A 17,415-nucleotide genomic window follows, 5' to 3' on the forward strand; every position below is an offset into this window, starting at 1 on the left:
GTTACCAGCGCGCTGATGCAGGGAGCTGGTAACCAAGGTATACATCGGGTTAAGTGACGCGCGCTGCTTAGAAACCCAATGTGTACCTTAGTTGTCAGCTCCCTGCATCAGCGCGCTGGTAACTAACGTACACAGTGACGCCGGGCACTCGGCATCGCTGGTGCTGATTGCCGTGAAGCTGTCTGTTTGACAGCTCACCAGCGATCATGTAGCGGCTCACCAGCGATCCTGACAAGTTGATATCGTTGTCGGGATCGCTGGTGAGTCGCTATGTGTGACGGGGCCCTTAAGCTGCAAGTCTGCAATCACTCTGTGTAACTGCAGACTTTTGAATCTTCACTTCACACACTTTGCATGCAGTGATTATTAGCTGGCACCGGAAGCCGGCGGTCATGTAAACACAAGTTTGTGATTTGCATACTTCCGGCCAGGGCAGTGGAGTCGGTAAGCCAAACCCCCGACTCCTCAATTTCCCTTGCCTTCAGCCCCACAGCACTGGTCACTACTGAGCAGGAACATACAGTGCAGCACAGCTTTAACTCAACTAAAAGCCCAGATCCTTAGATGAGGAACAGAACAGACATTTCATAACTTTCTCAAACTCCACCAAAATGGGCACCGCCCCCACAGTCCTGCTTCCGGCCACATTCTGACTGGACTGTATCCGAGCTTGTTCAACACACTTGCATTGGGTGAGGCTGTGCCCAGCTAGTCAGCACGTGACTGTATGTGTGCAAATCACACGCCCGGCACCGCAGAACCTTTATTGGTGCACAGTGCGCACGATGTTAGGATTCACAAGTCTGCAGTCACATAGAATGACTGCAGACTTGTACCCCAAGATCTTTTGGACAACCCCTTTAACATTTCTAGAAACTTAGTCTAAGGCCGGGATCACACATGTGAGAAACACGGCCGAGTCTTGCATGTTAATACCCGGCACTGCCGGAGCGGAGTGTGTGGCTCCATGTATTGCTGTGCGGCCGCACGCTCCAATCCGAGTGCCGGATATTAACATGCAAGACTCGGCCGTGTTTCTCACATGTGTGATCCCGGCCTAAAGAAGAATATTCCCGGTTTTCCATTGAAACTGAGAAACTTTGTAATTTGATACACAGGAGTTTTATTTTCAGGTAATGGTCATGCCAGAGGGAGCAGAGACTTTATCGAGACCAAGCCCTGACTATCCAATGTTGCCAACAATCCCCCTCTCTGCGTTTTCAGACCCAAAGAAGGCCAAATCCTCATCATATGGATCAAAGGTTAGATTTCACTATGTACAGAGTATAGAAAGAAAAAAAAAAAAAGGCAGCAAAAACCTAATTTATTCTGCAACGTAAAAGTTTTTCTTCACTGCCTTTTAATGTTTTGTAGGATGGCAATAAAGAAAGCAGCAAAACATCCAAACCCCACAAAGTTACAAAAGAGCACAAGGAGCGGATGAGGAAAGATTCAGAAAGCAAAGGCAAAGAAAGTGATACCAGCAAACAAGTAAAAGAATCCTCTTCCTCCAGAAAGCCAGCTGAGAACAAACCTGCTAAGGAAGAGAAAGGACCTGTTAAAGTAGCCTTTAAGGAACAAAAATTAGCATTGAAAGAGCCCAAGATGGAAAATATGTCTCCGAAAGGTGGTCCACCTGAGCCCAAGCCTTCAAGCAAAAGACCACCAAACATAGACTCTCCCAAATCCAGTAGCAAGAAGCCGAAAAAGGGCAACTCCAAAGGACATACAACTTCTGGAACTTCTCCGCGGGGTCCTCCTAATCCTAGTAATACCATCACCACCAATTTGCCCTACACAGAAAAGAAAATGGTGAAGGAGAAACCAGGAAACAAAGCTGATAGGAGCAAACCGGACACAGATGTAAAGAAGTCAGTCGAAGATGATGATTCTAATTCTGAAGACGAGAGAACATCAAAATCAGAGGTTATTATGTCCTTTTTTTTATTCTTGAGGGTGGTCACATGAGAAATCTTTCCATTAGAAATTTTTCCACAGACAAAAATTCACTGTTGATGAAATGTCAATTAAAGAGGCGTTTTCACAGTATTTTTTATTTTAAATTGTACATGTCAGTAAAAAGGTACGGAAGGTCTAATTAATATTTTATTTGTTTTTTTCTCCCCCGTATTGCAGAGATTGCATTTTGAACTTAATATGCAAATTTCCCTTTCAACAAAGGGGGCATTAACAATGAATCTTCTCTGTAAGTGTTTGCTATTTCCCCTGTATGACATTACCCAATTATAAGAAGACAGTGTGACATAGGTGAAAACAATGCAAAAGCCCACAGAAAATGTCCAATCGGGCTTTTTCAGTGTGATCTGGTGAGACTGATGTGTTTAACCTGCCTGTACAGTGCTGGGGGAGGAGGAGAGCTGCGCTGTGATGTCCTTACATTCAATGCTCTGGATGCTTTCCAGGTATAATGTCCGGGGGTGGGGAGTGATGCCCCGATACATTGCTCTGGACCTATCCTAGGTATATGACAAAACCTGCTTGCACGATCCTCTTCATACCTGCTCACTGCTGCAGCTCTTCCCTCATGTCGCTGTAATCATATTACAGTGCAGCTCTTCTCCTCCTCTCCCGACGTAGTAATGACATTACAGTGCAGCTCTTCTGCTCCTCTCCCAACGCAGTAATGACATTGCAGTGCCGCTCTCCTCCTCTCCCGGTGCAGTAATGACATTACAGTGCAGCTCTCCTCTCCCGGCGCAGTAATGACATTACAGTGCAGCTCTCCTCCTCTCCCAGTGCAGTATTGACATTACAGTGCAGCTCTCCTCCTCTCCCGGCGCAGTAATGACATTACAGTGCAGCTCTCCTCCTCTCCCGGTGCAGTAATGACATTACAGTGCAGCTCTCCTCTCCCGGCGCAGTAATGACATTACAGTGCAGCTCTCCTCCTCTCCCGGTGCAGTATTGACATTACAGTGCAGCTCTCCTCCTCTCCCGGCGCAGTAATGACATTACAGTGCAGCTCTCCTCCTCTCCCGGCGCAGTAATGACATTACAGTGCAGCTCTCCTCCTCTCCCGGTGCAGTAATGACATTACAGTGCAGCTCTCCTCCTCTCCCGGTGCAGTAATGACATTACAGTGCAGCTCTTCTGCTCCTCTCCCAACGCAGTAATGACATTGCAGTGCAGCTCTCCTCCTCTCCCAGTGCAGTAATGACATTACAGTGCAGCTCTCCTCCTCTCCCGGCGCAGTAATGACATTACAGTGCAGCTCTCCTCCTCTCCCGGCGCAGTAATGACATTACAGTGCAGCTCTCCTCCTCTCCCGGCGCAGTAATGACATTACAGTGCAGCTCTCCTCCTCTCCCGGTGCAGTATTGACATTACAGTGCAGCTCTCCTCCTCTCCCGGCGCAGTAATGACATTACAGTGCAGCTCTCCTCCTCTCCCGGTGCAGTAATGACATTACAGTGCAGCTCTCCTCCTCTCCCGGTGCAGTAATGACATTACAGTGCAGCTCTCCTCCTCTCCCGGTGCAGTATTGACATTACAGTGCAGCTCTCCTCCTCTCCCGGCGCAGTAATGACATTGCAGTGCCGGTCTCCTCCTCTCCCGGTGCAGTAATGACATTACAGTGCAGCTCTCCTCCTCTCCCGGCGCAGTAATGACATTACAGTGCAGCTCTCCTCCTCTCCCGGCGCAGTAATGACATTACAGTGCAGCTCTCCTCCTCTCCCGGCGCAGTAATGACATTACAGTGCAGCTCTCCTCCTCTCCCGGCGCAGTAATGACATTACAGTGCAGCTCTCCTCTCCCGGCGCAGTAATGACATTACAGTGCAGCTCTTCTCCTCCTCTCCCGGCACAGTAATGACATTGCAGTGCAGCTCTTCTCCTCCTCTCCCGGCACAGTAATGACATTGCAGTGCAGCTCTTCTCCTCCTCTCCCGGCACAGTAATGACATTGCAGTGCAGCTCTCCTCCTCTCCCAGCGCAGTAATGACATTGCAGTGTCGCTCTCCTCCTCTCCCGCTGCAGTAATGACATTACAGTGCAGCTCTTCTCCATTCTCAACGCAGTAGTGACATTACATTGCAGCTCTCCTCCTCTCCCAGTGTAGTAATGACAAAACATTGCAGCTCTCGTCTCCCGATGTAGTAATGACATTACAGTGCAGCTCTTCTCTCCTGGCGCTGTAAAGTCTTTAGAGCACAGCTCTTCTCCTTTTGTGATGTAGTAATGATATTACAGCGCAGCTCTCCTCCTCTGCTGGAGCTGTAATAACATTACAGTGCAGATCTCTTCCTTTTGTGGTGCAGTAATGACATTACAGTGCAGCTCTCCTCTCTCCCAGCGCAGTAATGACATTACCGTGCAGCTCTCCTCTCTCTCGGTGTAGAAATGACATTACAGTGCAGCTCTTCTCCTTTCCCAGCGCAGTAGTGATATTACAGTGCAGCTCTCCTCTCTCGGTACATTAATGACATTACAGTGCAGCTCTTCTCCTTTCCCAGCGCAGTAGTGATATTACAGTGCAGCTCTCCTCTCTCGGTACATTAATGACATTACAGTGCAGCTCTCCTCCTCTCCCAGCGCAGTAATGACATTGCAGTGCCGCTTTCCTCCTCTCCCGGCGCAGTAATGACATTACAGTGCAGCTCTTCTCCTCCTCTCCCGGCACAGTAATGACATTGCAGTGCAGCTCTCCTCCTCTCCCAGCGCAGTAATGACGTTGCAGTGTCGCTCTCCTCCTCTCCCGCTGCAGTAATGACATTACAGTGCAGCTCTTCTCCATTCTCAACGCAGTAGTGACATTACATTGCAGCTCTCCTCCTCTCCCAGTGTAGTAATGACAAAACATTGCAGCTCTCGTCTCCCGATGTAGTAATGACATTACATTGCAGCTCTTCTCCTCTCCTGGCGCTGTAAAGTCTTTAGAGCACAGCTCTTCTCCTTTTGTGATGTAGTAATGATACTACAGCGCAGCTCTCCTCCTCTGCTGGAGCTGTAATAACATTACAGTGCAGATCTCTTCCTTTTGTGGTGCAGTAATGACATTACAGTGCAGCTCTCCTCTCTCCCAGCGCAGTAATGACATTACAGTGCAGCTCTCCTCTCTCTCGGTGCAGAAATGACATTACAGTGCAGCTCTTCTCCTTTCCCAGCGCAGTAGTGATATTACAGTGCAGCTCTCCTCTCTCGGTACATTAATGACATTACAGTGCAGCTCTCCTCTCTCCCAGCGCAGTAATGACATTACAGTGCAGCTCTCCTCTCTCCCAGCGCAGTAATGACATTACAGTGCAGCTCTCCTTTCTCTCGGTGCAGAAATGACATTACAGTGCAGCTCTTCTCCTTTCCCAGCGCAGTAGTGATATTACAGTGCAGCTCTCCTCTCTCGGTACATTAATGACATTACAGTGCAGCTCTTCTCCTTTCCCAGCGCAGTAGTGACATTACAGTGCAGCTCTCCTCTCTCTCAGCGCAGAAATGACATTACAGTGCAGCTCTCCTCCTCTCCCGGTGTAGTAATGACATTACAATGCAGCTCTTCTCCTTTCCCAGCGCAGTAGTGATATTACAGTGCAGCTCTCCTCTCTCTCAGCGCAGACATGACATTACAGTGCAGCTCTTCTCCTCTCCTGGCGCTGTAAAGTCTTTAGAGCACAGCTCTTCTCCTTTTGTGATGTAGTAATGATACTACAGCGCAGCTCTCCTCCTCTGCTGGAGCTGTAATAATATTACAGTGCAGATCTCCTTTTGCAGTGCAATAATGACATTACAGCGCAGGTCTCCTCTTCTAGCACAGTACTGTCATTACAACCCAGCTTTTTCTTATGATTGGGCAGCGTCATACATGGAATAAAGGAAACGCCCCAGAAAAGAATCTCTCTTCACATCCCTGGGGTTGAAGAGGAAATTTGCATCTCTGGAAAAAAAAAAAAAAAAAAAGAACATTTTAATCATCCCCTCAGTCCCTTTTTATCGATGCATACAGTTTAAAATAAAAAAAAACCTGTTGTGAAAGGTCTGTGTCACAGCTCTATGACCTATGATTCATAAGCGCCTGCACTTCAGTCCGCATGCTGAGCTGTGTGTAGGAGGCTGGAAATACAAAGTCAGCAGCTCTTCATTACCGTCATTTCATGTGTGGTTTTGCTTGCAGGGCCTTGTTATATATATATACAGTGCCTACAAGTAGTATTCAACCCCCTGCAGATTTAGCAGGTTTGATAAGATGCAAATAAGTTAGAACCTTCAAACTTCACACAAGAGCAGGATTTATTAACAGATGCATAAATCTTACAAACCAAAAAGTTATGTTGCTCAGTTAAATTTTAATAAATTTTAAACATACAAGTGTGGGTCAATTATTATTCAACCCCTAGGTTTAATATTTTGTGGAATAACCCTGGTTTGAAATTACAGCTAATAATCGTCTTTTATAAGACCTGATCAGGCCGGCACAGGTCTCTGGAGTTATCTTGGCCCACTCCTCCATGCAGATCTTCTCCAAGTTATCTAGGTTCTTTGGGTGTCTCATGTGGACTTTAATCTTGAGCTCCTTCCACAAGTTTTCAATTGGGTTAAGGTCAGGAGACTGACTAGGCCACTCCAACACCTTGATTTTTTGCCTCTTGAACCAGGCCTTGGTTTTCTTGGCTGTGTGCTTTGGGTCGTTGTCTTGTTGGAAGATGAAATGACGACCCATCTTAAGATCCTTGATGGAGGAGCGGAGGTTCTTGGCCAAAATCTCCAGATAGGCCGTGCTATCCATCTTCCCATGGATGCGGACCAGATGGCCAGGCCCCTTGGCTGAGAAACAGCCCCACAGCATGATGCTGCCACCACCATGCTTGACTGTAGGGATGGTATTCTTGGGGTCGTATGCAGTGCCATCCAGTCTCCAAACGTCACGTGTGTGGTTGGCACCAAAGATCTAGATCTTGGTCTCATCAGACGAGAGAACCTTGAACCAGTCTGTCTCGAGTCCTCCAAGTGATCATGAACAAACTGTAGACGAGCCTTGACATGACGCTTTGAAAGTAAAGGTACCTTACGGGCTCGTCTGGAACGGAGACCATAGCGGTGGAGTACGTTACTTATGGTATTGACTGAAACCAATGTCCCCACTGCCATGAGATCTTCCCGGAGCTCCTTCCTTGTTGTCCTTGGGTTAGCCTTGACTCTTCGGACAAGCCTGGCCTCGGCACGGGAGGAAACTTTCAAAGGCTGTCCAGGCCGTGGAAGGCTAACAATAGTTCCATAAGCCTTCCACTTCCGGATGATGCTCCCAACAGTGGAGACAGGTAGGCCCAACTCCTTGGAAAGGGTTTTGTACCCCTTGCCAGCCTTGTGACCCTCCACGATCTTGTCTCTGTTGGCCTTGGAATGCTCCTTTTGTCTTTCCCATGTTGACCATGTATGAGTGCTGTTCACAAGTTTGGGGAGGGTCTTAAATAGTCAGAAAAGGCTGGAGAAAGAGATAATTAATCCAAACATGTGAAGCTCATTGTTCTTTGTGCCTGAAATACTTCTTAATACTTTAGGGGAACCAAACAGAATTCTGGTGGTTTGAGGGGTTGAATAATAAATGACCCTCTGAATAAACTTTTCACAATTTAAAAAAAAATTAAACAAAGAAATAACATTCTTTTTTGCTGCAGTGCATTTCACACTTCCAGGCTGATCTACAGTCCAAATGTCACAATGCCAAGTTAATTCCGAATGTGTAAACCTGCTAAATCTGCAGGGGGTTGAGTACTACTTGTAGGCACTGTATATACACTCTTTGTTAGCAGCAATGATTAATACTATAGCATCCTATGGAGCAAGTTATAGGAAAACCCTTTCATATGCAGTCAGGATAAAAATGCCTATGTACCACGTTTTCCACAAAATAGAAAAATTGTGAGTCCTCAGGAGCGGGGATACCTATAAATGATGACAGATCGAGAGCTTTGGTGACTTTATGTTAAATCTTACCTCATAGTGAGACCTAAGTAGTCTCAGTAGCTTGCTTATATATCATAGTTTTTCACTTACCTATTTAAATGTATCAAGCACTGAGAATTTGAGGATTTTTTTTATTTTTTTTCCAATAAAATCTGAGGCCTACTTATTACAGCTGTGTCTAATAAGCTTGTACCATGCTGCAAATTTAAGAATTCTTTCAAAATTAGAACTGTACTCATTATGTGGTGTGACTGCCCTTTGCCTCCAATTCTTCTTGGTACACTTACACACAGTGTATGCAGGAACTTGGCAGGTAGGTTGTTCCAAACATCTCAGAGAAGTAACCACAGATCATCTGTGGATGTAGGCTTGCGCAAATCCTTCTGTCTCTATGTACAGTCCCACACAGACTTCTATTTTTGAAAGAATTCTTGCCTTGCTCCATTTTTGCCACACCTAACACACACTTTTACACACGATTGATGTAACTTAAGGAGCAATGAGTAACGATGGCACGTGATTCCAGACGTTATGTTTTCTACTTACTTTAAGCAGTTCTGATATTATAGTTTGCTGATCTCATTTTCTTATGGCTTGGTGTTACTCCATGCCTTCCCTACTAAATCTTTTCTCTGTGTGATGTTTCTAGTCTGTTCCATCAAGTCCTTCAAACAGCAGCTCAAGTTCAGACTCCAGTTCCGAGTCAGACTTTGAACCTTCACAGAACCACAGTCAAGGTACGCTAAAGTTAATACACCTTTTAATGACCCAAGATTTTGTGCTTTTGTTTTTCACTCCCCTTCTTCCAAATGCATTACCATTTTTTTTATTTTTCAATCAGAAAGGGCTTGTTTTTTGCAGGACAAATTGTAGTTTTGAATGTCTGCATTCACTTTACCATATTAAAGGAAACCTATCAGCGGGATTGTGCTGAGTAACCTACAGACAGTGTCAGGTCAGCACCCGTTATACTGAATAAAACGATACCTTGGTTGATGAAATCCGTCTTGTGGTTGTTATTTAATCCTTATTTGTAGTTTTGAGTTAATGATCTGCTCGTACCCCAGGTTGGCCTGAGGATGGTCTTTATGTGGTGCTCTGCTTACATATGCATCTGTATGGCTTAAGAAATGTCACTGATCCCTCAGTGACCTGCCCACTATTTTACATAATGAATATTATGTATATATAATATATATCTATAGAGAAAAATAAATCAACTTAAGCAGGCAGTCGGAGGATCCTGCGCTGCAGCCTGATTGCATGTATAATGCACATTTAATTATTTTATTTGATGTCATAAATTCTATAAAAAAATATATCTATATCTGTGTCAAAATGGCACCGGCCGCGCAGTAGCAGCTGTCGGCGATCCGATAGATGGTACTACGCAGGCGGCTCCATCTTCTAGAAAAAAAAATTGCATCCTCCAAGATGGTGCCACCTGCCCAGTACCATCTATCGGATCGCCAATAGATGCTACTGCGCTGGCACCATCTTAGTGGAGACAATTTTTTTTTCTCTAGAAGATGGAACCGCCGGCGCCTGCGCAGTACCTTCTATTGGATTAAATAAATACACATTATAGATGTGATCATGCTGCAGCGCCACCACCTGCCTTCTGAATATTTTCAATATACAATATATTCATTATGTAAATTAAGGGGCAGGTCAGTGAGGGATCAGTGACCTGTCAGAAGCCATACACATGAATATCTAATCAGAGCACCACATGAAGACCCCCCCACACAGGCCACCCCATAGTACGGCCATATCATGAATTGAAAATACAGATTAAACAACAACCACCAGACGGATTTCATCACCCAAGGTATAATTGTAATCAGTATAACGTCGCCGACCTGACAGTGTCTGTAGGTTACTGAACATCCTGCTGACAGGTTCCCTTTAAGTGCTAAAAAAAAAGGAAACAAATTTCAAGTGGAATGAATTGATGAAAAAATAAATGAAATTCCGCCATTGTATTTTGGGTGTTGTTTCTATGGTGTTCATTGTGCAGTAAAAATTAGCTGGAAATATGATTGTCCAGGCCAGTGTGTTTACAGCGATACCAAAGTTGCATTGATTTTTTTTTCCCATTTAATAGATGAAAACAATCCAAAATTTAAAAAAGAAATCTTTATTTCGCTTTGTGTAACCATTTTCCAAGATCCATAACATTGTTATTTTTCCATTGATGGAGTTGAGTGAGGGCTTGTTTTCTTTTGTGTGGAGAACCAACATTTCTATTGATACCACTTTGGAGAACATGAGATGTTTTTATTGCATTTGTTAGGGTGGTGGAATGACCAATTTTCAATTCTTTTTTTTTTTTTTTATCTTTATGGTATTTACTATTCAAGTTACTTAATGAATGTTATGTTTTGATAGATCACACTTTTACTGATATGCCAATACAAAAGAAAGGTGTTTTTTTTTTTTTTTTCCTTTTCAATGGGGGAAGAAAAGGCAGTGAATTTAATTTTATATAGTTTTTTCTTTTTATTTTAAATATTTTTTTTTACTTTTTACATTATTTTTTAGTCCCCTTGGGGGACTTGAACCTGCAATAATTCAATTGATCAATCGATCGCCTCATCATTTTCTGATGGGAGCTCCATTTAAAGAAGCCCTCTTTTTTTTTTTTCCACTAAATGTGTGTATATGTACTGTAGTGTGAGTGTGTCTAATATACTGACCTATGGCTGCTCTCTCCAGTGTCCAGTGCCGTTCTGCCACTTTTGGAGAATGCTGCCGGCTTCTTTGCCCCTGTTCCTGCTTCGCCACCGGCGTCTTTTGAAGTAAAGAGAGTGGGCGAATTCCAAGCAGGAGCCGGCCGAGGAATGAACCTGTCACTTCTTTTAACTGCTTCATTGTTTCCAATCCCTTATGCTGTTAAAAGTAGTGACATAAGATGGAACATGTGCACCACAATGTCATTTTGACATGGCTGTGCATTATATTTCTCAGATGGGTCCCAAGTAGAATCTGCCTGAAAAAGACACTATGTGCACATAGCCTAGATGATGTTTTTTACTTATTCCATAACCCTTTGAGCTAACAGTAGATTGGGGGAAAGTGGGATAGTGAAAGTCAACCCCCCCTACCTTATCAGTTGAAAGCTATCCTACCTTATCAGTTGAAAGCTATAACAATTAGGATAGGCCATAAGTTTTAAAGAACCAGATAACCCATTTTAAAATAAGGTCAAATGATCCTTAGCAAAAACTACAATTTGCCAGTTGAAATCAGCATGTTACTGCCTCTAAATGCAGCATTGAGTTTAATAGCTAGCTCTAAATGGGTTGCACGTGTAAACTGTGGATTTACTCTAGCATGGCAATAATAACATCAAGTATTTTTTCCTTTGGTTCTGCTTTTAGGTCCTTTACGGTCTATGGTGGAAGGTCTTCAGTCTGAAGAGTCGGATGATGACAGTTCAGGGGGCGATGAGACAGCTGTGAAGAATAAATCAGCAGGTCGTGATTCTCGGTACGTTTTGCACCAGTGATTAAAAAAATCCTTGCACTTTTTCTATTTATTTTCTCCACATCTTTGTTGTTGAGATTTGTACAAGAATCTAAATCTTCCGACTGTCTCGTTATTCTTTTTTTATATAGAAAACCTAAAAAAAAAAGTTCTACATCCCAATAGACTTTCCAAACAAAAAAATGTCCACAAAAACCAAAATAATGAAAAACACATAATTTTTATTGAATAGAAAAATCACACATGAAAAACACTTAAAAACGGACAAGGTTTAAAAAGTGGGAAACCACAAAAGGCACCACTACCCACAATGGGACTGTAAGGGGGTTGCACATAATAAATACATCAAATAGTGACTTTCTAACACTAATAGCAGAAACACCATGTAGTCATGGTGTGTCCTATCAGAAAGTGCATACACAGTCTATAAACCAAATAAACAAGTGCAAAGAAACATTACCTCCTGTGAGTGATGGTGCCAGCCCCAACGCATGTTTCGGCTTCCGCCTTCCTCTGGGGGTGACAATAGACTTTGTTCATCTCCAGTGTCATAGATAAAGAGTTTTGGTAAGTGCTCACTCACAGCTAAGGCCTTTTTTTTCACTTTTCAAACCACATTTTTATGGTGCACTTGACGTATGTGTTTGTACTGTAAAAAAATATATTTAAAGAGGACTTTACTCCAAATTGTGGAAGTTGAACTGGACACAGTGTATAATAGTGGCTGCAAAGCAGAATAAAGCTTTTGTCTTTTTATTCATTTATGTTTTGACTCCTTGTTGCGGCAAAATTAGCAATGAAAGTATTTGGCACCTAATGCGTTAACCCCTTTACTCCCAAGGGTGGTTTGCATGTTAATGACCAGGCCAATTTTTACAATTCTGACCACTGTCCCTTTGAGTTAATAACTCTGGAACGCTTCCATGGATCCCGGTGATTCTGACATTGCTTTCTCGTGACATATTGTACTTCATAATAGTGGTAACATTTCTTTGATATGACTTGCGTTTATTTGTGAAAAAAACTGAAATATGACAAAAATTTTGCAATTTTCCAACTTTGAATTTTCATGCCCTTAAAGCACAGAGATATGGCACACAAAAAACTTAATAAGTAACATTTCCCACATGTTTACTTTACATCAGCACAATTTTGTAATCAAAATTTCTTTTTGTTTGGGAGTTATAAGGGTTAAAATTTGACCAGCGATTTTTCATTTTTACAACATCATTTTTTTTATGGACCACATGACATTTGAAGTTACTTTTAGGGGTCTATATGATAGAAAATACCCAAAAGTGACAGCATTCTAAAAACTGTACCCCTCAAGGTGCTCAAAATCTCATTCAATAAGTGGCCAATGACTGGGGTTTGCCACCAGCAGGCTCAAGTCCCTAAGAAAACTAAATAATAATGACAACTAAAGTAAAAAAGAAGTATTTAAATATATAAAAATGTAATCCCTTCTTCTGCCCACATTAAAAATTATTAACAACAAATACACATGTAGTATTGCCGTGTTCGTGAAAGTCCAATCTAGCAAAATATTAAATTAAGTAACCCAATCGGTAAATGCTGTAATATATAATCTCAAAATCTGTAGTAGCCCGTTCTATACAAATCCACAGTTCTCGCCCGATTTGGGTGAAATTTGGCACACCCCCTCTTCACCCACAGAAGCAGAATACTGTGCACATTACATCTCGCTAGCTTCCCCCCGTCATGAGATTGGGGCCCCCGAATTTAGGCCTTATACATATAATGGAGAAATGTGAAGGTGAAAGTAGAAGTGCTGAGGGTAAAACAACAGTTGTGACTGACAGGACGGAGTATAGCAACGGCGCCAAAGAGTCGCTGCTAAAGAGGCCGCACCGCCACATACAACACACAAACATTTGACAAACACCATACAAACATCACACAGACAGCACACACATACACCAACCCACAAGCACAACACCACACAAATGCCACAACATACCACTCAAACACCAGACCGCTCTAGACACACACAGCACAAACAGCACCCCATAAATACCACATGCACTGCACACACGCATGCAAACACCCTCAGATGGATGCACCCTATGCACATGGACAAACATTACTGAGCAGCAATATCGGTCAGGCGAAAAATGCCTCATAGTAAGATTGTCATTATTGCTTACTATACAGAAAGCTTTCATCACTGAAGCTGCTGAGGTAAAGTGAAAGGTGAGCTCTGAGCTATGTCTATGCTTGCTATGGGCAACTAGACAAGTCTGCCTGTGAGGCGGTTTTCATTACTGAGATGTGAGTGCCTTCAGGTCATAGTAATACTGTGTGATGGCTGCTCTGTATTTACTATTCATCCTTTTACATCTTTACATCTCTTATCAGTGTCAGGTGAATACTAAAGGGTCAAAATACTAAGGACTGCTTTTTAAAATGCTGCCCAAAAAATGACCATTTATTGGGCAAGTTCATTCTTGATAAAAAAATAGTTCAAAAAATAGTTGTAATAGTTTTTACTACATATTATGTATTGAATATGTAAAATCAATAAAAATGTTGAAATTAGAAAAAAAAAAAGTTCTTGTTCACATCAATGTTACAACAAATTAGTAAAATACCAAAATAATAAAAACTTAAACTGGGAAAAAAATTTTTACTGTAGCACTCTGAAAAGGTCAACTTCAGGGTGACACTGAAAATTTTACTTACTCTGTCGCCTCATTGGGGGACACAAGACCTTGGGTGTTATGCTTTCCGTCCACTAGGAGACGACACTATGCTTAATCTGAAAAAGATTTGGCTCTGGCTCCTCCTCCACAGCATACACCCCTGGGAGGCATCCGCCTTACCTCAGTTTTTGCTTAGTGTCGCAAGGAGGCACACCATAAGAAGATTCTTCTTGACACAGATGAAGAAAAGAGGGTCTCTCTGAGGCTCCCGGCATGGCTCCCTCCTCGGTCCTCTTTTTAGCGGTACCCGGTTGAGGTAGAGATGGCTCTTCCCCATGTCGCTCCCTCCCCAGCCCTTCGGGTGCATGGTTCGAGGTCGAGAACCCCCCTCCTTCCCCAGGCCCTGGGCCTTTTGGGTTGAGGCTGAGGTGAGGAAGAATTCCTCCTGATGGCGGTGAAGCGCCCTCCCTAACCCCCTCTAGGGATGTTAGGTTGAGACGCCGCAGGTAGGAGCTGCGTTCGCAGCGCTAACTTTATTGTAGCCCCAGCACTGCTGTGGTCTGCTATGGGGCCGGGGGCTGTCATATTTGGGCCACAGTATGCCGGGATTCCTGTCCCTGCGGCAGCGTCAGCCCTCTAAAGGGGTCAAAAAGACCCTTCACAGGGCTGCGCTGCGTATAAAGGGGCGTCCGGGCGATATGGCACTCATCCGGGGGGGGTTTTGGTTCGTTTTCTGCCCCCCTCCGGACTACCGCGCCGCTCTGGAGCCCTTCCCGGGCAGGATTTTGTACTTTAGACCGCGGCTTCGGCCTAAGCCGAAGCCGCCGCCCTTGTTACCGCCCCCGGCCCGCCCCCCTGGATGATGATAATGACGCTGCACAGCGTCATACAGGGGGCGGATCGAACCAGGAAGGCGCGGTTTTGCCTGGCTGCGCGCCCTTTTTCTGCTCTCCGCCCCTCCTCCCTCCCACCTCTTTACCTCAGGGAAAGAAGGAAGAAAAAAAAAAGCAGCGCTGCTATATTACTCAAGAACGTTGCACAGTCTCCAGGGGGCGCAGAACCGAAGTTTTTCTGCTGGCGCCGGATCTAGGAGCACACCGGTGGGGTAAGGCACAGCAGGATATTATCCTGCTGTGGACGCAGACTCCCTATAGGTTCCCTATAGCGCTCCTCTGCATAGCCGCCCCAGTAAGGTTTTTGGTCAGAATAACCTGCCGGCACTCAGTGCACTATGTCGGTCTCCAGGCCCGAAAGAAGGAAGAAAAAAAAAAACAGGTTTATCTGCTGTTACGCAGTCTGTTCAGCCTGTAAAGCCAATCTTCCCAGTGGCAACATGCACCGTACTGCTAGAGTTGTTCCCAAAATGCTGGGTCAGTGCACCAAGAGGCTCCTGTCACTGTTTCAACTCCACTGACATGCCGGTATGGGCCGCATCTATGTCACAGTCCATAGATACGCTGACTTCCAAATTGATTCAGGCTATGCAGGGTCATATCCCAGCTATAAGCGGATAGGCAGTCCCTGGCAATGCTAGTAGTGAACGGCCCCATAGGTCACGTTCAGCTACGTCCTCCCATGGCTCACGGTCGTCCCGCTCTAGGCAGAGACACCGTAATTCTAGGTCTCCTAGACCGTCTCGTTCCAAAGACGGGCGCAGCAGATCTCCACAGAGATCTTCGGGCATGGAAAAGCGGCGGTCCACATTTCCCTCCAGGCAACGCCTCAGCTATGCGCAAGATTCAGAGGGCATCTGTGACTCCGAATCAGAAAAGGAAACATAGGAGTCTCAGGCTCCTTGTCCTCCTAGCAATACAGCGCTAGTTGAGGACATCACTTCTATTCATCGGGTGCTGGTTTTATCCGATGCTCCCCAAGAACCCCCAAAACATAAGATCTGTTTTGAGGGGTCCCTGAAGTCCCTAAAGTTTTTTTTCTGATCACCCAAGCTTTCAGGACATCCTTGATAAGCTTTTTTCGCAACCTGCCAAAAAAAAAAAAAAAAAATTCGCCAACCGTAAATAAAACCGTAAAAAAGGGCTAGATACTCTCTTTTTTCTCAAAAAGACCAAGAAGTGGACAGATCCACCGGAAATCGATCCCCTATCTCTAAGCTTGCAGCACAGTCTCTCCTCTCACTGCCAGATAGCTCAACCCTGAAGGATACAGCAGATTGGCAGGTTGAGCGCATGGCTCGTTCAATTTTTTGAGGCTGCAGGAGCCTCCCTGGCTCCCACGGTCACCTCAACGTGGGCAGCCACTGCCATTCTGGCATGGGCCAAAAGATTGCAGGAGAGCCTCCAAAAGTCTGCTCCTCAGATGTTCGATCAACTAGTTCAGATAGCGGTGGTGGCAGATTACATACGCCTTGCAGCTTTTGATTCTGCAAGAGGCGTAGCAGGTATAGCAGCGAATGTAATTACAATCAGATGTATCCTCTGGCTGTGAGAATGGGAAGCGGACGCGTCTTCAAACAAGCCTCTTGCGGATCTCCCGTACGTCAGTGGGAGATTTTTTTCAGGGAAAAAATTAGACAAGATGATTTCCAATGCCACGGGGGGTAAGAGTAACTTTCTTCCCCAACCGCATCCTAAACGTACGTTTAAGCGTCGTAACCAGGCTAAGTTCCGGTCTTTTCGGAACTCCTCAGGCTAGGCCGCTTCACGTCCTTCACGGAATTACAACCGTTCCCCCTCACAGGGACAACCAAAGGACAGCACAGAGGACGGACAAGAATTGGTGGTCAACATCAGGCCAGGCAAAGCCCAAAGGAGGGAAATTCCAGAATTTCTCTTCGTCATGACTCACGAAATACGGAAGACACCCCACCTGTAGGCGGTCGATTTTTAATCTTTCAGCAAGTCTGGCTGCCTATTACAGAGGACAGGTGGGTCAAGGAAATAGTGTCTCTCTCTCCTTCAAGCAGGAGTCATAATACGGGTTCCCGAAAACGAGAGATTCCAAGGACTCTACTACAACCTATTCGTGGTTCCCAAAAAGGGAGGCAGCGTTCGGCCAATTCCTGGACCTAACGCAACTCAAAAAGTTTGCAAGAGTTCGGCAGTTTCGCATGGAGTCCCTTCGATCCATCATTGCGGCTATGGAACAGGGAGAATATCTTGCCTCCATAGACATACAAGAGGCATACCTGCACATCCTTATTGCGCCTGCTCATCAAAGATCTCTCAGGTTCACAATAGGGCAGAATCAGTACCAGTTCGTGGCTTTGCCTTTCGAATTAGTCACGGCTCCCAGAACATTCACCAAGGTTATGGCAGCCACCATGGATGTCCTACACTCCAGAGGCATAGTGGTCCTCCCATGTCTCGATGATCTACTCATCAAGGCAC

At 44.7% G+C, this 17,415-nt stretch overlaps 1 protein-coding gene across 3 annotated transcripts in view; it reads left to right on the plus strand.

Annotated features, from left to right (window-relative positions):
• Positions 1-17,415, plus strand: part of MLLT1 (MLLT1 super elongation complex subunit) — a 49,758-nt gene that overhangs the window by 14,408 nt on the left and 17,935 nt on the right. For 2 of the 3 annotated variants that reach the window (XM_073544263.1, XM_073544246.1), the window contains exons 5-8: positions 1,119-1,262; positions 1,375-1,926; positions 8,566-8,653; positions 11,300-11,408. In XM_073544263.1, the coding sequence (XP_073400364.1) occupies positions 1,119-1,262; positions 1,375-1,926; positions 8,566-8,653; positions 11,300-11,408 (893 nt within the window). The remainder of the gene's footprint in view (positions 1-1,118; positions 1,263-1,374; positions 1,927-8,565; positions 8,654-11,299; positions 11,409-17,415) is intronic. The other variant, XM_073544256.1, reaches the window with a different exon arrangement.

The sequence above is a fragment of the Dendrobates tinctorius genome, unplaced genomic scaffold (assembly GCF_039654945.1).
Source record: "Dendrobates tinctorius isolate UK_male_01 unplaced genomic scaffold, ASM3965494v1 ptg000011l, whole genome shotgun sequence".
Classification (NCBI taxonomy): Eukaryota; Metazoa; Chordata; class Amphibia; order Anura; family Dendrobatidae; genus Dendrobates; species Dendrobates tinctorius.